The sequence below is a fragment of the Poromitra crassiceps genome (assembly GCF_964638095.1).
Source record: "Poromitra crassiceps genome assembly, chromosome: 1".
NCBI classification, from domain to species: Eukaryota; Metazoa; Chordata; class Actinopteri; order Beryciformes; family Melamphaidae; genus Poromitra; species Poromitra crassiceps.
The window spans coordinates 48,034,417-48,056,176 of NC_139623.1; the positions used below are offsets into that span (position 1 = coordinate 48,034,417).

The 21,760-nt window shown below is 43.6% G+C and overlaps 1 protein-coding gene across 2 annotated transcripts in view; it reads right to left on the reverse strand.

Annotated features, from left to right (window-relative positions):
- Positions 1 to 18,058, reverse strand: part of LOC310788310 (cullin-5-like) — a 38,858-nt gene extending 20,800 nt beyond the window's left edge. Inside the window, exons 1-8 of one of the 2 annotated variants that reach the window (XM_083649873.1) lie at positions 17,953 to 18,058; positions 17,765 to 17,864; positions 10,506 to 10,682; positions 10,104 to 10,245; positions 6,946 to 7,091; positions 3,753 to 3,833; positions 2,764 to 2,857; positions 1,042 to 1,172 (exon numbers count right to left, since the gene is read on the reverse strand). In XM_083649873.1, coding sequence (XP_083505999.1) covers positions 1,042 to 1,172; positions 2,764 to 2,857; positions 3,753 to 3,833; positions 6,946 to 7,091; positions 10,104 to 10,245; positions 10,506 to 10,682; positions 17,765 to 17,864; positions 17,953 to 18,023 — 942 coding nt within the window. In that variant the 5' untranslated portion in view covers positions 18,024 to 18,058. Of the gene's footprint in view, positions 1 to 1,041; positions 1,173 to 2,718; positions 2,858 to 3,752; positions 3,834 to 6,945; positions 7,092 to 10,103; positions 10,246 to 10,505; positions 10,683 to 17,764; positions 17,865 to 17,952 lie in introns of both variants that reach the window. The other variant, XM_083649872.1, reaches the window with a different exon arrangement.
- Positions 18,059 to 21,760: the final 3,702 nt, after the last annotated feature.

The window sequence follows — 21,760 nt, forward strand, 5'->3', positions numbered from 1 at the left end:
AACGCTGGAGTGAAGGCACGCGCCACTGTCTTATTATTTCACGTCTTTTTAACAAAATTAACCGATTATTAACCGACTAAGGGTGTCAATTAATTGAAAGCAAAATTAACCAAAAATCGACATCCCCACAGGAGGGAGATCGACCATCTGATGACTTGGAGCAGTCAAAACAACCTGGAGCTCAAGACTCAAAAGACAGTGGAGATGGCTGTGGACTACAGGAGGAACGCAGCCCCACCTTCCCCCATCACCCTGGTGACTCCCCAGTCAACACTGTGTAGTACTTCCTCTTCCTGGGGACCATCATCAGCCAGGACCTGAAATGGGAGCTAAACATCAGAGCTCTCACCAAGAAGACACAACAGAGGATGTGTTTCCTGCTGAAGAAATTCAAAGTGCCAAAAGTAACTGTTGTGCTCTTCTACACCTCCACCGTCAAGTCCATCCTGACCTCCTCCATCACCGTCTGGTATGCTGCCGCTGCCCTCGAGGATATACTCCAGCACATCATCCGCTGTGCTGAAAAGGTGATCGGATGTAGCCTGCCATCTCTTCAAGACCTGTACACCGCCAGGACGCTGAAGCGGTCTCGGAAAATCATGGCCGACCCCTCCCACTCAGGCCACAAACTCTTTGAGGCACTCCCTCTTAGCAGGAGACTGGCAGAACCGGAAATTCACAAGGAGAGTTTCTTCCCTACTGCCATCTGCCTCTTCAACAGGCCCGAAAGCCCCATGAATAAGGAATGAGAAGTATGTCTGTAAGGGAATTGAATGTGAATGACTGTGATGAACGACTCTGTAACTACCTCCGCTTTTTGCTCTTATGCTAGTGTTTGCACGTGTCACCATTTAACTTGTCTTTTAATGTGTCTGTGTACGATGCAGCATTTCCCCCTTCTAACTCGAGACACATTTCTCCCATGGGATGGGAGACGAATAAAGTCACCTTGAACCTTAAACCTTGGTTTTTGCAGGCTCGCAGACAAGCTGGTGTTAATGATCCAACTTGATCGGTTTCGTGCATGTGTGCGACACTCACGGAGGTGATGCTCTCCGCTGAGGCCACCATATCAGCCAGGCCAGCGCTCATGATGTGCTCCTCCAGGTTCTTCAGCATGGGCTCAATGCCGCTGGGCACCTTGTCCATCAGAGAGAACATGAGGTGCAACTCTGTGACGGAGGAGAAAGCACTGTGCTCACATACTGGAGAAACTGGAGATTCTGAGCTAGGAAGAGTCCACAGTAGCCTAACGCATTTTAAGACCTTAAAGAGCAACTTAACACACAAATTAAAGGTCCCAATTCGTGCAGCTGTAACCTCTTAAAAACGTGTGTCTCTGGTCCATAAAACATGATTCTGGATTAATTTGTCGAAAATATAGCAACCCCGTTCGTTCTGACGGAGTTCTCACTTCCTCATCTCGTCGCTTCCCAGGAATGGTCTGTTTCTATAATATATTCAGAACTAACAGTTCCCATTGGCCGCTGGGGGAGAGCCCGCCCCAGGCTCCCCAGCGGCCAATCAGATTAGCGTCCGTGGACCAGCACGCTAGGTTGTGTCCACAACTAACGTTAGCAACGAGCTATCGCTAACTTAACGGTTGCTACGCTAAACAGGACATCTCAAAATGCCTAGACTTACCGAATGCACCTCTGCAGTTGCTGGATCACGTAGAGTTGGCGTCGCTCCAGCTAGAAGTGTTAATTTGGTGGCTCAACCTTGATTGTACTGCCCCAGATTGTTGAAACATTCTGGGCTGAAATGGTTAAGACAGACCAACAGGTCATGATGAATCTCGCGCTGCTTGCTATGGCAAAGAATAGACAAAATGGCGCAGGTAGGTTGTGTGAGAGAGACCGCGCGCAGTAGGCTTAAGGAGCCACGTGACGTAACACGAAACCGTCTGGGAGAACAGAGTGTAAGGGGGCGTGGCTTGAAGGAGACAGCAGGAGAGAGCTCGATAGGGACAAATCCAACTCTGGCAGTTCTGAGGTTCTGAGCACTCATTACAGGGAGGGATGACAACAGCATATATGCATTTAGAAGTAAAAACAGCTTTTGCACGGAATGGGACCTTTAAACAAAAATATAGTCCCTGCTACATCACAGAGTAAAAAAAAAAGAAGAAGCAAAAATGCAATAGAAAAATTGAGAACCCCTTGCTTGATGAGATGCACTGAAGGCTAAGCTAATCTATGTGTCAGCTGCATTGTTTTAAAATTAGCAGAGGATGGGTTAAAAGGCCTTTAAAATACCCTACTGGATGCCCTTTGTATATTTTCAAAAGCACAGACTTAGAGAGATACTCTATTACATATGGTGACGTTAACTTATCACGGACACACTGTGGTTAGAAGTACAGCTCCGGGACAAATGATGGGTGGTTATTACAGTCTAGACACTGATTGTGACAGACATGCTCGGTGTATGATCAGACATGAATGTCAGACAGAGGTGGTGACACAAAAGGGTGTTCTAATCCAGTGGTTCTCAAAGTGGGGTCCGTAAGGGGGTTCCAGGGGGTCCCCAGCAAAAAGGGGAATCATTTATTTTAAAAGCAAAGATGTGGGACCCTGCGACAAAATCTTATCAAATGGGGGGTCCGTGGTGTAATTTGTGGCAGTTTAGGGGTCCTTGACATGAGCAAGTTTGAGAACCACTGTTCTAACCTACAGGATGAGGTGGTTTTGGACAGGGCCATTTCCTGGTGCAAACCTGAGCTGGCTGAGCCTTTGGCGGGAGCGGTCCTGCCGTACTCACTCTCTGTCTCATTTAGTTTGATCATGCCTGGGCACTCGGCCAAGATGGTCTCCCTGAATGACGTCACCAGGGCATTCACGCAACACTCCATTAGCTGAGAAGACAAAGTACACAAAGAGGTATTGACATACATACTTACATACATGTAAGTCTCTATTTAAGTCGTAGCTTATTGGCAACATCACTTAGGCCAGTGGTTCTCAAATGGGGGTCGGGGGACCCCCAGGGGTCCGTGGCACTTTGCAAGGGGGTCCGCGAAACGTTTTCAGGAAAATAAAAATAAAAACCTTTTTTGTTGTTGCAAAAGCTTCATAGTTCAACGTAAATATTTTATGCTTTAAATCGAAAATGGTTCATGGATTACATTCTAATCTAACAAACCTATCAATTTAAAAGTCAAGCACGTTACCGTGGAAACAATTAAGCTTAGCCCAAAATCACAAATCAGAATGAGGGGGCCCCCGGTTTATTTTCTATCTTGTAAGGGGTCCTTGGCTGAAAAACATTGACAACCTCTGACTTAGGCTATAGGTCACACAATATTAGGCTATTTTATATAATTTATTTATTTATCTGGCATATTTTCAGCCGGCCACTTGAGCCGGTGACCTTTTAATTTGCCGGCCCACGGCAACAAATACCGGCTAAAAGCCGGCAATTGCCGGCTAACGGAATCCCTGGTCAGGACATCATCCTAACTACCTAATTAAAAAATCCGGCTCCGTCAGGTCACCCGCACGGGTGCTCTTTACAGCCCCTGAAAGTTTCAGCCCGATCGCACGTAAAACAGCATAGCTGTGGCCAGCCGAAATTCTGCTCACACACACGAACACTTCTCTAATTATAATAAGAAAGATAGATCGATAGATGGGAACGTGTAGCAATTTGGCAATAACAGTGGTTGATAATGTGATTTGTACATTTTGTTTTTTTAACTTATTCTTCGACCTCAGCTCTATCAGCAATATAAGATATGCCAGTGTACTCACTGCTTGTACAGAGTTACAGTCACGTCTTGTCTCCAAGTAACGCAGCGCCCGCTTCTCCTCTTCCCTCAGCTTAGCATCAGCCTACACACACACACACACGCACGCAAACACACACACGCACACGCACACACACACACACACACACGCACACACACACACACACACACGCACACGCACACACACACACACACACACACACACACACACACACACACACACACACTTGATCTAAGTACAGAAATCAAAAGTAGCTCACCTCAGAGACATTTAACATGATATAAGCATTTATATATAATATAAACTAGAACGACCGCAACGCGGACTTATGCCTCCGCCATTAGTTCATTCTTAGAGCCAAATTGGAAGAAATTGCATCAAGGCGTTTCTTTGCAGAATTGGATATTTGAGCCAAATGTGAAGAAATTTAGTCAAGGTGTTACTGAGATATGGCGTTACCGAGCTTGAAAATGGCATTTGTTAGGTCATTGTGACCTTGACCTTTGACCTTTGATAACCAAAATGGAATCAGTTCATCCTTGAGCCTAAGTGAATGTTTAAGGCGAATCTGATGAAATTCCGTCCAGGCGTTCCTCAGATATCGCGTTAACAAGCTTGAAAATGGCGTTTGAGAGGTCACAGTGACCTTGACCACCAAAATCTAATCAGATCATCCTTGAGCCTAATTGAATGTTTAAGGTGAATGTGATGAAATTCCGTCCAGGCGTTCCTCAGATATCGCGTTAACAAGCTTGAAAATGGCGTTGGAGAGGTCACAGTGACCTTGACCTTTGACCACCAAAATCTAATCAGATCATCCTTGAGCCTAAGTGAATGTTTAAGGCGAATCTGATGAAATTCCGTCCAGGCGTTCCTCAGATATCGCGTGAACAAGCTTGAAAATGGTGTTCGAGAGGTCACAGTGACCTTGACCTTTGACCTTTGACCACCAAAATCTAATCAGATCATCCTTGAGTCTAAGTGAATGTTTAAGGCGAATCTGATGAAATTCCGTCCAGGCGTTCCTCAGATATCGCGTTAACAAGCTTGAAAATGGCGTTCGAGAGGTCACAGTGACCTTGACCTTTGACCTTTGACCACCAAAATGTAATCAGATCATCCTTGAGCCTAAGTGAATGTTTAAGGCGAATCTGATGAAATTCCGTCAAGGCGTTCCTCAGATATCGCGTTAACAAGCTTGAAAATGGCGTTCGAGAGGTCACAGTGACCTTGACCTTTGACCTTTGACCACCAAAATCTAATCAGATCATCCTTGAGCCTAAGTGAATGTTTAAGGCGAATCTGATGAAATTCCGTCAAGGCGTTCCTCAGATATCGCGTTAACAAACATCCGTACGGACGTACGTACGGACGGCCGGCCGTACGTACGTACGTACGTACGGACGGACAACCCGGATCCATAATGCCTTCGGCCTGGCTTCGCCGGCGGAGGCATAAAAAGCAATAGACATCTATATACATTTTGTTTGCATAGAGGGAGGGGGTGGACCTTTTTGTTGTGAACTTTCAAATTCTTGCTCACTTCTACCAAGTGGCGGACAGAAGCTTTAGGGCCAACTCATATGTCTTTACCACACAAATTTACTATAGCAGATGTCTTGGGATAACCCCCGTTGCTGTGTTGACGCCCAGCCCCGTGACCAGTGTAGTGTTTCCCCTAGAAAAATGTTCAGGCCTGGAGGGATTTCGAAAACGTACCCCGACCGCAACGGTGGGGGCCCTCACTGGGGATGCTAAACTTTTAGCTAACCTGTTCGCATCTATGTTAGCAATGGCATCCCAAGTATCATCATACTATTATGGGATGCGATGCGAACAGTTATATTATGGGATGTGCGTTTCCCAGGCAACGACACACATTGACATGTTTTGGAACAGCACCGCATACTGGCACGATGCTCCTAAAAGCAGAATGCTTATTGTTTTTGAATGATTTGGCATCTTCTATTACTGTCAACACCAGTATTGTTGTATTGTAATAATATGCCATAAAGGTTTATTGAAATTTCGGGGAGAGCAGGGAAAAAAATAAAATAAATCACAAATCCAAATTTAGCCATTCTAGACCTTTATTTTAGGCTATAGTATTTTAAAATGAAAACAAACAACAACAGTACATTAAAGTCATTTCAACGAAAAAAAGAAAAAGTGGTCATGCTGGTGGATATATATATATATATATATATATATATATATATATATATATATATATATATATATATATATATATATATATATATTAGGGCTGTCAAAGTTAACGCAAATTTTTTTAACGCACGATTAACGCATGCACTTTCTTTGAAGTTTGAGCCTTGGTCCGACCCGTAGTTTGGGAAATCAGGAAGCAGTAACAACGAACAACAGTACATTAAAGTCATTTCAACGAAAAAAAGAAAAAGTGGTCATGCTGGTGGATATATATATATATATATATATATATATATATATATATATATATATTAGGGCTGTCAAAGTTAACGCAATTTTTTTTAACGCGCGATTAACGCATGCACTTTCTTTGAAGTTTGAGCCTTGGTCCGACCCGTAGTTTGGGAAATCAGGAAGCAGTAACGTTGATAGCAAGCAGAAAGAAACCCCCGTGAGCAGAAAAGGAGGAAGAAAATGGGTATAATGTTGGCAAGTTCAGCTTAAAATTGAGAAAATGTCCCACATTTTGGGTGAGAGAGAGAAAGAGAGGGCGCATCAGCGCGATCAGACCGTTGCAGAGAGAGAGAGAGACAGACAGACGGAGCGCGGGGGGGAGAGAGGCAGAGAAAGCGAGCGAGACAGACAGACAGACAGGGCGATCAGACCAGAGTCAGAGAGAGACCGAGAGAGAAAGAGAGGGGGAGAGACCTGGCACACAGCTGCTCCTGTGCTCTTTTCTTCAGATGAACCAGTAGGCTAATTATGCAGCTTACTACAGTAGCCTATATGCTTCTACTTCACTATACAGTATGGTTCAGCATGCACACCCTTGAGGTTATTCTGAAGAATATTCTGGACAGTATTTGTCATTGTTCCAATAATAATAAACATATCCGCATAAAGCAAGCATATTCGTCTACTCCCATGTTGATAAGAGTATTAAAAACTTGAAAAATATCGGTTTAAGGTCTGGCCTGGTGGGGAAACACTGCAGTGGGAAACCATCTTGGCTCCAGTTTATACTCACATATTTCATGTAGTTCTGGACCCCATTCTGCTGGAGGTAGGCAGGCGCCTGTGTCCGGTAGAACCTCTCAGTAGAGTCCATGTAGGCCTTCTCGAAGTTGTCCCTGTAAATCTGCAGCTTGTCGTCAGGGTTGGAGCACAGGTTCACTGCTCAGAGGGAACAGGCAATACAATCACACACCCACATTGTTTGCGTGTGTGTGTGTGTGTGTGTGGGGGGGGGGGGGGGGGGGGGCAATTCATATCACAATAAAGAAAATATATTGTACAGGAGGCAAAGCTGCCTGCTTCCCTTGAAATTCATATGACATAACAAATGTGCAAACCTAATCTGTTTACCCATGCAACATTTACAAGAGACCTATGTTTGCTTTATAAGAACAGATCTGAGGTTTGTGCCATAATAACTTGGTGAAGTTGGTGGTAGTGGCACAAACACTGAATAATCCTAAATTCTGGATAAATAGATCATATGAAACAATAATAATTACCATGATAATCCTACTAATATGCAGTAACTGGGCAAAAGGGCAAAGCAATGAGACACGGTAGGAACGAGCAGTGCCAGTTCAGCAGGTGTGGCGAGGGACGCTCTGTTTCTTCTAGTTACCATAATAGCCCTGAGCCCTGGAACAGTCTGCCATGTAGATCCGTGTTATTGGTAGGAAAAGAGACACCCCCCCCCAAACACAGAATAAGGTCGCCATCCTTCTCTTAAAATATGGACTTGTTCTCTGTCAGTCGAATGTCAGTATTTATATCATGCTTTTAGTATTAGTATGACTTTAAAACTGGGTAAATGTAGGAATCCTGAAGGACCTTTTTTTTGTTTTTCCACCTTTTCAATATATTTTAAAACCTCAACGCCATTTTCGTCACATCAGCGATAGGTGTGTAAATCACAAGTTTCATCACTTCACGATACAATATTATATAGATTCTTTGGACAATATGATATTTGCTGATATGGCAAAGTCTGCCACGATGCGATTTTGATTCAATTCAGGTGTCTGTGACCCATTTAACACAATCAGCTACTAAATTTAATAGCTCATCAAATGCCGATTAATATTATAATTATAACTTTAATAATTTTTAAGGGCCTTATTTTTCCCTAAATTGATTCATCAACTTTTAATACTTGGTGCTGGTGAGGTCAAAACACTGAGTTCACAAATAGTAATTCATTAAGTCTGAGAACCCCACAACCAGTAACTAACATAACCAAAAGCATAAACAGCAACATTTTTGTAAGACGACTTCTCTTGACTCCTGGCTCAATTATTTTGATTCCAAATGGTTTCACAAAGTTGTCACCGTCTCATTATGGCTAGAGATGCTGATGAAGCGGTTGAAGAATGTACCGTAAATTCCGGACTATAAGCCGCACCTTTTTTCCCGTTTTTTGGGCTTTTTTGGCCCCTGCGGCTTATATAACGGTGCGGCTTATCTATGGATTTTTTCAAAAAAAAAAAAAAAAAAAAATCTCTCTTTTTTAGCACTCTTTCTAACTATAAATCCTATATAACTATAATAAGTTTTAATTTCCTCTCTTGCCCTCTTTTCACCACACTGTATGACACTGTATGACACTGTGTGCACTGTAAAACAACACAGGTGGTGTTGTGTTATGTTGTTTTGTTGAAATGTTAATAAATGGGAGCTTCCTCAAACAGCCATCTCTTTCCCGACAATCCCCTCTGTGCATGAACCCTTACATATGGTAATTAAACATTAAAACACAATAAAAAAAAAAAAAAAAATACCATTAACACATTGAGTGCCAGCCATTTTTTCAATCCTGTAGGTAAGTTGTGCCAGGTTTTTTTTTGAGGATTCTGGCTCATTTTACAAGAGCCGAGGATTATTTTCTGTTAAGAATTCGTGAACACCAATCATCTAAAAATAACTAATAGAATGTGTGCTTTCTCTGTCTAAAAGAGTTAGTTTGCAGAGTTAGTAGTTATGTAGATATTAGCCGTTGAGTACAGCATGGTTTCAGAGATTTTCAGAGAGTTTGGAGATAAATGGATTTTTAGAACCACCTCACGTGCCTGTGATTATGGGTGCCCTTGTCTCCCACTCTGTGCGCTCTCTCTCTCTCTCTCTCTCTCTCTCTCCTCTCTCTCTCTCTCTCTCTCTCTCTCTCTCTCTCTCTCTCTCTGTGTGTGTGTGTCTCCAAACTCCTCCCTCCGTCTGTGCTGCGGAGTGCTCTGCTGCTGGGAGTTTGAGCAGCGAGTTAGAGCAGCCTCTCTCCCTGGCAGCGAGTGTGGATAGGTCTCACTGTCTCTTGGGTTTGATAGCCCCGATGAAGCCCCGTGCGACTCTAGGCTTTATGCTGCTCACCCAGTCCATTTCTGGAACCCCCCACCGCAGCAGCGCGAAGCGTCCCCGCCTACAGTATGAGAATGAGGCTCGTTCGTTTCTGACTGTAAAATCGCCAAGCCATTTCCGTGGGAGGCGGCTGCTTTTGGTCCACGGGTCCCGTGGCTGTGGCTTTCTCTCTGTCTCTGTCTGGAGAGAACTGTCGCCACTTAGTGGTCGGTAAAAATGGATTATACACATTCTCTTCCTCCGATAGTGATATAGAAGACGTAAAAGGCGTTGATTGATGTCCCACCGTCAAAAAAAAAAAATGTTTATGTAAGACGAGATAGCTCGTCTATGGCACTTAACCGTTGGATTATGTAAGACGAGATATCTCGGCTATGGCACTCAACGTGTTAAAACACCCGAGGCTTATAGTCCGGTGCGGCTTATATAAGAAAAAAATAGTCAACTTTGCAGGTGCGGCTTATACACCGGTGCGGCTTATAGTCCGGAATTTACGGTATTGATTAATTCCATTCTACAACAACCAATAATGTGATCTTTAGAGCCACGCCTGCCGCTGGCCTAAAAATGAACAAAGAGCAAACCTGCACTAAAATCAAAAAAAAAAAAAAAAAAAAAAAAACTCTACATCAAATAAAATAAGCAAGCTACTTGTGAGTGACTTTTGTTTACAAGCCCTGGTTTGCTTGTAATTGGCCGGATATAAAAATGCAAGGAAGTAAACTAACCAAAAAAAAAACATGCTGTATATAGTAGGTGCGACTACTTGGGCGTCTACCACCCTCAGATAGCGTATGATGATACTTCTGCTGTTGCATTTCTCACCATAGGACTCTCGTACTCCTATGACCAGCTGGGAGTCAAAGGCCTCACCCAGCCTCTCAGCGTGGACTAGCTTCATGGCGCTGTCTTGTAGCCTGTTCTTAATGTTGGAGAAGATGGACTCGTTCCACGTGTCCAGCATCAACTGCAGCCACCACAGAGAGGACAGAGACAAGAGACACACAAGCAGAATGAAGTGACTCACAATATGGCAGCATAGTGGGATACAGAGAATGTGACGAGGCAATGTTTTGGGGGGCTTTCAGATTCTCTATTTTATTCTCTACTAAGGGTCATACTTTCATTCAAACAGACAAAACAGTCAGAGCAGGCTGATCACCGGTCTCTTATGTCTCTTATGTGAATGTCTCTAACTGACTGATGGCTGTTCCTACTCTTCCTCACCTTGCGAACGATGCTGTCCTCCACATTGGACTTCTTGTTGCTGCCTTGCTTGCCCATCAGGGTGATCTCCAGCTGGCAGAAGGGCTTGGGCAGGATGTCACACTGCGTGAAGAACTTCCTCCACTCCACGATGTAGGCTTTCAGCAACGCTGTGTCATCCTGGTGACTCAGCACCCGCTTGGATAGGGTGGGAATGGAGGGTAGGACAGGGTTAAGGGATCTATGGTCAGAGGAGGAAAGTCTTGCTGGTTGACAGATACCCAGCCAGCAAAGTCGCTAATGATGGAGAACTTTATGAATGCCCATGGTGGCAAACCATTAGCGCCATCAACTATTTGGGCAGTTATGTAAAAACAAGGAAACAGGAGAAATCCACCCTCAAACACTAACACTGTTATTGGCAACACAGGTTGCATTTCGTGGTCAATTTGTTTGCTTGATGGGGTGCATTTGTCTTCTTCCTGTACCTGGCCAAACATAGACAAGTACCTAGTTGATATCACATACAGAGTACTACAGCTTCTGCTGCCAGTCTCTCACAATCAAAGGGCAAGGGCTTTTTCCTTGAGTTGCCATTTTGCACCAATTCCTTTAATACACATATTCAAAATGGACGCTTTTTCATACACTTATTATTATTGCATTGTATATAGTAGTTAATGTAAATGTTTAATTATCCTTTGTTTATTATTCTTGTTTGTTTTAGCCTGAGCATACATTTTTCTTTAGTGTGTGCGAGTTTACATTGAGAGTTAAGCGAACCGGAGCCAATTTCCTTGTATTTACACATACTTTAACTCATTGAGTGCCAATGACGACTATCGTCGTCAATTCAAATAGTAACGTAGAGTGCCAATGACGACTAAAGTCGTCAATTGCGTTTTTTGACGGTGGGACGTGGATCAAAGCCTGATGCATCTCCTGTAAAAATATGGGGGATGTTGAAGGTATATAAGCTATTTTACGGACCCATTAGGTGGCGACAGTGCTCTCCAGATTAGAGAAAGGTGAGGAAAAAACAGAGAAGTCATGGGGAAACGGAAACCGCATCGGTATGCATCGATATGCATGAAGCATAACGTTAGCTGTGCCTGCAGCAGCCAATCTGCTCCCACAATTGAGCCTCTCCGTCTCCGCTGCGATAGCCCCTCCACATGATTAGTTGCCAGAAAAGGTTACATTATTCTCAGCTGGAAGCGCTGGGAGCCGGCGACAAAAACGGCGGAACGCTGTGAAAAAGCTGGGTGTAGTGCACTTTTCAGTGCAGAGCAAACGCAGCAGAGAGCCACCAGAGACACTCCCACGGAGGAGGAGTGTGCAGTTGAGGGGGGTGGGGCACGCAGGGCACCATACAACACCGACCCAGACAGCAGGCTCGATGGACAGACAGATTGGCAAACACAAGCTAGAATATCTGATGCCCACCAGCAGTAAATCAAGACCAGCAAGAAAGTGTGTAGGGTCTGCGCACGCAGGGGCCAGCGCTGCTGGTTGGAGCTAAAAAATATTATTTTGCCATCAAAATTCCTTTGTTTTCGCTCTTTTATTGAAGGAAATTATTTTTGAGGTGTCACTACATCAGAAAATATTAGCTTCAGAGTCAGTGATGTGCTTGAAATGCTTCATTTTACAAAAGGCTCATTATCTCAGCTTCTAGTTTGAAACGTCTGTTTTTGCTGAAACCAACCTATCTTCTACTGCTCATAACTATAGAACGGAAAATGATATCAATAAACTTTTTTTTGCTGATGATACAAGATAGTCTCATTGTTCTTTGGGCGTGTTCGGTGTTTACATAGTAATATCACACAATATTCTGTGGGCCTCGAGAAATCACTGAAAACGCTCTGAAAGGGCTGGCACTGGGAGCATCCGTTTTCCAAAAGTGGCTGGCACTCAATGAGTTAACCAATAAAACGGATTCAATGTTGAACAATCATACAGGGATAAAACCATCAAAGAAGTGGAAGACAGTCTCATTTCTTGCCTTGACAGCAGCCTCAATAGACCAGAACGCAATGCAGCCACAACAACAAGAGAAGTTTTGAGTAAGGGGCGCAGCCTCAATCTTAGACACAGCACAATGTTCAACAACTAATTGGCTAGCTAACTATATGTATGCCGAGGCATCTGCCCACCTTTGATTGAAAGGAACAAGTTGCATTAGTTAAGTTCAATTAATCACCAACTGAAGTAGAAAGTACACACAAAGCAAGTTGAGTGAAAATGGGTCCACCAAAAAGTAAATTACACCACTCAGCCACTGACACAAAATTATCACAAATGTATGACATTGAACAGGGTAAAAGTAACCAAGGGTTGGGTGGATTATTGCTTTTGTTCATTAGTCCACCTAAGGCAGACCTGCGCATTATGATGGTTCTGCCTGGCCCAGGAGGTCTAAGAAAAACCACACCATTTTACTTATGTAGCTCAAAAATAATCAAATGAGATTACCGTAAAACTTCAATTAAAAGCCCAGTCCCAAATAGCCGCAGGTCCCATATAGACGCAGGGTCTGCCTACATATTTTGTAAATAAATGCGGGTCTCAATTTGACGCTGGGTATTTTTTTTTTTTTCTTACTTGCATTTGCGATGTCACATTTGCTGAGCGATATTGCGACCTGCGATCCATAGCATGCGGGTACCTCACCTCAGTCTCCCACAAAATGATCAGGATGAAGGCTAAAGAAATCTACGCCTTGGTGAGTGACAGCAGGGACGGGGCAGATTTTGCTGCTAGCGCCGGCTGACTTGACAGATTCCTCCACTGCAATAACTTTTCTGTCAGAAGACATACAGCTGTTACCTAGAAAGACACCATAGAGGCACTTCACCGAGAAGCTGGTGAATTTGGAGACATTTTCAATGCAGATTTGAGACCAAGAAGATACAGGCGAGGGACATCATAGCCATTGAAGAAACAGCGGTGTGGTTTGACATGGTCGGCTCAACTACATTGAATGCGAGAGATGCGAAATTACGGCGCGGCTCTTTAAAGTGGAAATTCGTTCACCAGCAACACATTTTCGTTCTGAGCTTTTTCTATTCGTTTCTGATTTTTTTTTTTACACTAAATCTGACAGGTTTGGTTCAATAATTCGTTTGAGAATTGCGAGTATCGATCATTTTTTTCTGCCAGTTTTTCCTCGTTCTCATCAATGCGCGCAGCTCCAGGCAGGCAGCAAAACGGGTGTTTTCGCCCTCTGCCTACGGCATCAGGCGAAGCACGACCCTTAGGTGTGGTTTAATGAGCATATACCATGGCCTGTCGTGATCTATTGCTTAACACGTTCACTGCCAATGACGAGTTGAGTCGTCAAAAAAAATCCAACGGTTGACTGCCAATGACGAGTTGAGTCGTCAAAAAAAAAAAAAAAAAAAAATTGACGGTGGGACGTGGATCAATGCCCCCCACGTCTCCTATAAAAATATTGGAGCCACCGAACGTGTACAACCCATTCCACCGACCCACTAAGTGGCGACAGTGCTCTCCAGACTAGAGGAAGGCAAGCAAAAAGCAGTGTGAGGAAGCCATTCTCATGAAAATGGATTGGCGAAAACGCTTTCGCTTTCGCGCTTGGGAGCTGGCGGTGGGGTTTTGCAAATTTGCATAATAGATTACGGGTGGAACACACTTTGAAACACGCAGCATAAATAAGACCAGAATCGCAAAAGCTTCATCAAAGCTCTCAACAGAAACCCCAAGAAACGAGCGAGCCCATCCAGACTTGCCCAGCGTCCGCCAGCAGACAGGAGCAGCAGCAGCAGCAGCAGTGAGCCTGGTGACGCGAGGTTACAGCAGCAGCAGAAACGAGCTTGTGACACGCCCGCTGCAGCCAAGAAGAACACACACGGAGGGAGGAGTTTGAAGGAGAGGGGTGTTTCCTGCTGTTATGGAGGAAATTACTGTTCAAAACTATTGTTTAGATGTCTGACGTCTTACTGATGCCAAAAATGAATGGTTAAAGTGACTGTTCTATCGAATTTCACAAAAAGCTATTTATCTCAGCTTAAATCAGGGCTCGACATTAACGGCTGCCCGGTTGCCCCGGGCAACCAAAAAAAACATGGGGCAACCATTTCTCGGTCTTTGGTTGCCCCAGGGGCAACCACGATTTAACATGCAACAAAATATGTACAGCAGCAAACAGCAAAATATACACCAAATAAATGTTTTAATACTTGTTGTGAGTGACATATATGTGACATTTTATTGCTGTTACAATCGAAACGATGTTACTAATTACCAGTCGGAACCTACGTGATGCATGCTGCACGTGCGGTATGTTTAACGAGTACTGACTGGGACAGGTGGGGCTGCTCGCACACAATCACAGCGGCTGCAAGACGCAAGAAGAACCTCGTCCGCCCGCAGCCCCGCACAGAAACAAAGGACGAGGAAATTGTCATTGAGGTGAAATACCCGTGCGTCTTTGAACGGGACGGAAAACGAATGCTATACTGCAAAGCATGTAGCCTACAACAAGCGCTTAGGTCTCATATGCTTCCCGCATCGGCGAGTGTCCACACGGAAAAGTTAGTTAAATCAGCAGACGCGCCCCTCCACAAGGCTGCTGTGCAGACGGTTTTCGCCTGGCTGTGCACACCCCGAATTGTGTAACTACGTGGACGCGGCTGGGCGGACAAAGTGGAGTTTTCAAGACTCCAGCTCACTTCCGCGAGCAGAAACCCACACACAGTGTATAAACGCTCCACACGTTTCCTCGTCAAGATTCAGTGTCTCTCATTTCCGTGCGACAGCCCAAACTTCAAGCATAATTCCAGCATAACGCTATACTGCAAAGCATGTAGCCTACAACAAGCCTACAACATACACCTTGACCAGGACATCCTTCAAAAACGTTTTACCACCGCGTATATGTGCTGAGAAATGATTTGCATCCCTGGCCTGTCAGCCTCTCATACGGGGTGAGAGAGAGAGGGATTGCAGGGCCACTTCTGGGCCTTTTGGGGCCCTATGCAACATCAGAGTGGGGGCCCCAAACCACTGTCATCAAAGTATCCCTGAATGAACATGAGGAGGGCAGGCCCGGCGTTAGGGGCGGGCCTGACCGGGCCGGGCCTGACCGGGCAGGGCCTGACCGGGCCGGGCCCCCCCATTTAACAAACTGGCCCCCCCATTAATTTTTTTTTTTTTTGCTAAAAACGTTTTTCTGTTTTAAAGTTTAACATGGAATCTGGCTGTCATTAGGCATTGATTAACTCAATGCTATTGCTAACTGTTACTTTGAACATCCATTTGCAATGATTCTGGCTGGATATTAACTATTGTAAATTTGTCACAATGAATGCAATTTGTGCACAATGTGTAAATACACTTAATATTAATTGTTTAGGCCTAATTATTTGTAAAGTCACAACACATTAGAGATGTGTGTAGTTCTTCACAGATTTAGCCTCTTCATTTTGCTCTCAAATGCACCAGGTTGACGAATTTTACTTTAAAATGTACAAAATCTTCTTCCGGGGGAGAATCCCCCCGGACCCCCCTTGGGTAGCTTGGCCCCCCCAAGCTAGGGGCAGGCCCCCTCTGTAACTTGGGTCTGGAGCCGGGCCTGGAGGAGGGTAGGCTACTTAATTATCAATAACGCTTTTAATTAATAAATTAAGCACAATATGAACAATAACTGTTGAAAAATATATGAAAATGAAAGTTCACAAATATTAGTTAAATCCTTTCAGTGCAAATGCATTATAAAAACAAAAAATAAGATTTGTTTAGAAAACGAAATGACACAAATTTATTATTATTATTATTATCATTATTACTACTACTACACCCGGTGCGCACACTGAATAGGCCTATTATACTATACTATAGATTATTATACTTACTTTTCTGTCACATCGTCATTATTAAGCCGGCTTATGACTGCATAGTATCTTAATTACTCAAAATATAAAGCGACTAAAATTGGGCAACCATATTTTTATTCGGGCAACCAAAAGCTCTTGCCAGGTTGCCCCTCCGGCAACCACTTTTAAAAGTTAACGTCGAGCCCTGTTAAATTTTCAGACGCTGAAACCATGCTGTATTCAAGTGCTAATGCCTACATAACTACTAACTCTACAAACTAACTCTTTTAGACAGAGAAAGCACACATTCTATTAGTTCTTTTGAGATATTTTGTGTTCACAAAATCTTAGCAGAAAAGAATCCTCGGGTCTTGAAAGATGAGCCAGAATCCTCAAAAAAACCCTCTGGCAGAAGCTACCTACAGTAAAAAAAAAAACGGCTGGCAGTGAATGTGTTAAGTGTAGCGCTGGCGCATAGAGGAGGCACCACTCTCCCCATAGGAAAACAACGAGACAGCAGGTGCAGAGCTGTGGATCATGTGTGGGGGGATTTACTGTACTGAAAAACACACACCAAATAGCAGGTAGCACGGTCAAACCAGATCTCTATACTGTATTTTTTATCCATGTAATATTCATACTGGTTTAAATCAACAATTTTATTCTATTTCAAATCTTTGCTGAGCAAGAATTTTGTGAAAAAGAATTAAACACATGTCGCAAATTGCCGCATGTCCCATAGACGTGGGTCTGGCTACATATTTTGTAAATAAACGCCTGGGCTATTAGTTGAAGTTTTACAGTACCTAAATTGGCTGTTTGGAGTGATTTTTCCTACTGTACTTATGTATGTATGTATGTATTTATTTATTTATTTACATATTTATTTATTATTTATTTATTTATTTATTTGAGGGACAGTGCACATTAATTAACATCACTGTAAACATGCCAGTGTTAGCCAAACGGCTAATTTTCAACCGTTGTCCCTTGGCCAGAACTTACTGTAAGATAGCCATTAAAAACAAACACCAACAGTAAACACACAAGCAAATAAAAAATATGAGTAAATACAACATGAAGCAAGCAAGCCAAAGCAATGTGCATCATGCAAGTTAAGACAAACAATATACAAGCAGACCGAGACAATGTATAATTATGCTGAAGAATAAGTGTGCAGTATGATCATTTATTCTAGTGATAAAATTAGAGAGGTTACGGCATGTCAAAAAGAAACCCCCCCCCCCCCCCCCCCCCAATAATCTGGGTTTCTCATGTGGTCTCCCAGGAAAGAATATTGTCCACCCCTGACTAAGGGGTAAAAGAAGTGGACTAATGCGGCAAAAGCAAGAACATACAGTAGTTATTATGACATTAAATTGCATAATTGTACAGATCCCATGACTAACACAATTGCCATCATAGTTCTATGCTTACTGCTTGTGCTTGTTTGATGAAATCTAGGATGTCCTCTTTCAGGGCCTGGTGGATCTTAGCTGGACCTTTGTCATCCCACAGGCATACTGCATGGACATCTCTATGGAAGCAAGGAGTAAAAACAGCTGGGTATTTCTGCCTTAGCTGAATGCAGATGCATCTCGCTCATTTGAACACATTCAACTTACGAGAATAGGTCGAACCACTGTTGTTTGGTGACGGACTCCTGGCGCAGGAGCTTCAAGACTATGGGACGCATCAGGTCCCATTTGTCCTCAAACTGAAGCGAGCCTTTGTTCTGGAACAGACAACAATGGTATAAATGGTAAATGGCCTGCATTAATATAGCGCTCTTATCCAAAGCGTTTTATAATGAGCAGGTACATTCACCCATTCACACACACTGGCACATTCATACACCGATGGCGGCAAGCTACCATGGGAGCAATTTGGGGTTCAGTACTGCGTTCCGATCGGCAAGTAGTTCCCAGCGAAGTGGACTGCACAGGCCAGGGCATTCGGCCACGTTAAAGGGGGGCTTACCCCCCACATTTCTGGCAAAACGGCATGTTGCTTGATTTAAAAAAGAGAAAGGCAGCAGATTCCACCCGCTAGTTTGTTCCAATCATTGTTCCAATGCAAACTGACTGTGGCGCACTGTTGTGAAAAAGGCAGAAGAGCGTCTCCTCTTGTCTGACTATACTCTTTGGCTCATTCAGTGGTGTTTTACTGCCATGTAACTAATGTTAGCCCACAGCTAGCATTACCACAGTACCAGATTACCCACAATGCCTTGCGTTGCCCCAGGTATATTAGCCAGGAAGGGGGCTCGTGCTACATTTGAATGCATAAAATAAGCTGATAATATACAATTTGATTCTTTAAACGTCTGACCCTTTCAAAAGTACATCACAAACGGACAGCCCTGCTTAAAGGAAGGCTTTCCCGTGGGGAATATGAAGATATATTAAATCTCACGCCCCTAAGGAGTTGGAATCCGTTGAAATTTTTTGAATTTGTTGTTCAGAGCCTGAGCAATCAACCAAAATCCACTCTGTGTGGGGGGGGGGGGGGGGGCTGGTGGAGGGGAGGGGCGGGAGCGGGGAGCAGAAATCCTACACTTCCCACAATGCACTGGGCTCGTGGCCTTCTATTCCACGCCCACCCCTCAGGCATTTGGCTGATATCAAACTCCAGTAGGTGGCGGTAATGCACATATATGTTTGCCAACCGCCATAAAACTCAAAGAAGAAGAAGAAGAAGGCTTCGACATAAGACAATAGTAGAAGAAGAAAAATATATTTATTTTTTTTTGGCTCCAAATTGCACCAAATTTAAACCGAAGTATATATGTCGGGAGATGTCTTCACACACAAAGTTTCGTGCAGTTTAAAGGAGGACTTACCCCCTAGATATGTATTAGAACAGTGATTTGAAAATACCTATGGAAAAAACCAAGAAATGACATATACGGTACTCTTGTCTATACTAGACTCTTTGGCTGTGTTCAAGTCAAGATTTTTTTTCGGAAATCGACGCCATTACAGTTTGCCTACTGCCTCAAAAATAATTTATTTGAGAGGGGCAATATCTTTATAAATATCAACAACTAGCCAACGCTGGTGGCCTGTTTGGAAAGAGCTTTGCTCAAAATGGTTGAAAGTTATATCAATTTGGTAATTCAGTGGCGAACTAGAAATTTAATTATTTTTCTGCATGTATCTCTATGGCAGTGTGTCAAACTACGTTACGAGAGCAAAGTGACGTGGGCTCGTTACAGCAGCACACCGCACAATACGACAAACCCCCCGTTCTGGGGTAACACAATGCGAGATTTCTCTACGTCATTCCCTCGTCCAAGTTGCCATATAGTCCCTTTTTCATTTTAGTTTGGGGGCTTTTCGTGATTCTTGTTAAAAGTTGTGCAAAAGTTTTCCTCTCAGCGCAGTGCAGGCTGCGCCTCCTCCCTCCTGCCAGACCCCAGCTGGCGAAACAGCCTGCTGCATGCATGGGGCGCTCTGTAACCTCACGGAGCAACAAACAAACACAGACAGAAATAGCTGGTGTGCGATTTTTCTGTTCAATACAGTCTGAGATTGGGTACAGGATTGAGGGAATCCCGCATCTGTTTGCGAAGGTGCGACTGGACAGGACGCTTTTCACAGACGGGCACAGTAGTCGGAGCGAGGCGAGTGTCTCTCAGGGCTACTCAGGGCACAGCTGCAGATCTCTCCTCCTCCTCCTCCGCGCATTCAGTCTGTCCAAAATCAATACCGATATAATCTCAGTAGGAGGGATGCAGGGAAATATATGATAGTAGCCGATGTGTTTAGAGAAGCTTTGTCACGTTGTCACGTCGTAGTATAGCGTTATATTTTACATGTGCGCTAAACTGCGACGATATTTGTTTGCGGAAATATCAGACTGCTCTCTCTGCTCTCAGAGCACAGAGAGCCCAGCTGCTGCTGCTGCGCGCGCGCCCGGAGCTTGGGGCTCGTCCATGAAGTTTACAGTACGACTCTCTCCCGCCTGCCTGGGCTGGAGACAGTGCTTGCAACTCGGACTGATAATATAAACATCATCATTCGAGCTTATCCAGGTAAGATATTAATAAAGTAATGACACATTCAGCGGGAAACTAACTATAATTAAGACATGTGCCAACTTTGACGACGTTTGGTTCAGTATTTTATAGAGATGCTGCGATCAAGATTTTTCAATTCCGATCCGATTTCGATATTTTAGCTCAAAACCGATCCGATTCCGATCAAATTTCGATACCCGATTCGATACCGATTTCGATCCGATACCGATACAGCACATATTTAAGTCTCTCTATGCTGTCTGATAGCTAGCAGGCAACAAACATTTTTAGGGTTAGGTATGTATGTGTGTGCTTTGGTAATATAGTATGTAAACAATTTAGTTCATCTAATTCATTTGATGTAAAACTAAAACATAACAATCAAATTAGGGCTGGGCGATATGGCCTCTAAAGAATATTGCAATGTTTTTCGGCTATATCGCGATACACGATATATATCTCGATATTTTTGAAATCTCTCATAAATGCTCAATTTAACCCTTCAGGGTTCATACACATTTTGACCAATGGATTTCCATGACTTTATCATAAGTTCTTAACCTGTATTTTATGCACACCTGGGGTAAAAAAGAAGAAGAAAGAAAGGGCAAATGTTGTGAGCAAAGATGGATGATTTAATATTCCATAGCTCTGACCTAAGCAAATCTGACATCACTATTGTGATATAATATTTTTTTTAGTAAAGTGTATCACTCAATAGTCATTACAAAAAATAATGGCTTTTATAGAACCGAAAGCCTAGCTGCTTAGTCTGCAGATAAAACATAAAAAAATACATTTAGACTCTTATTGGCATGACGGCAACATATAAGCGGTCTGAATTTTGCATGGGGCCAGTTCTATAGTGAGGCATGGAAAGCCTCACTATACGCCATCTGTGTCGTTTCACTTTTGACTGAAAAATGATGCCTGTAGTCTAGATTAAAGAAAATACATGTATGTGATGTTGACAATTATGTAGGCTATGTGCGCATTCGTTTTCCTTATAGATCATGAGTGCTCCGCAGCTAGCTACGTTAGCTTGCATGTAACGTTAACGTTAGTTGATTTTGGAGACACAAACCCTGGACGTTACATTTTGAGTAGGCTAATGCATGAGGTTCTCTATGGTTTACGCCAGCTCTGGGAGTATGAAATGCTTTAAATGCGGGGGTTTTGGTCACAACAAGCTTGTGGAGCGCTTCCCTGCAACTAGATAGCCTAACCAGCTAGCTAACGTTAGCCCCGTTAGCCATCATCACAACAACTAACGTTAACGCCAAAACAAATCCGCTGCCTCATCCCCACGTTTGGTTTAGCGTAACGCCAGCTCAGACTTTCCCCTAATCTCAGAAACCTTGCGGGACATGCAAATTGCAATAGTGGTTGTTTCTGTCAGCCACACTGGGGGC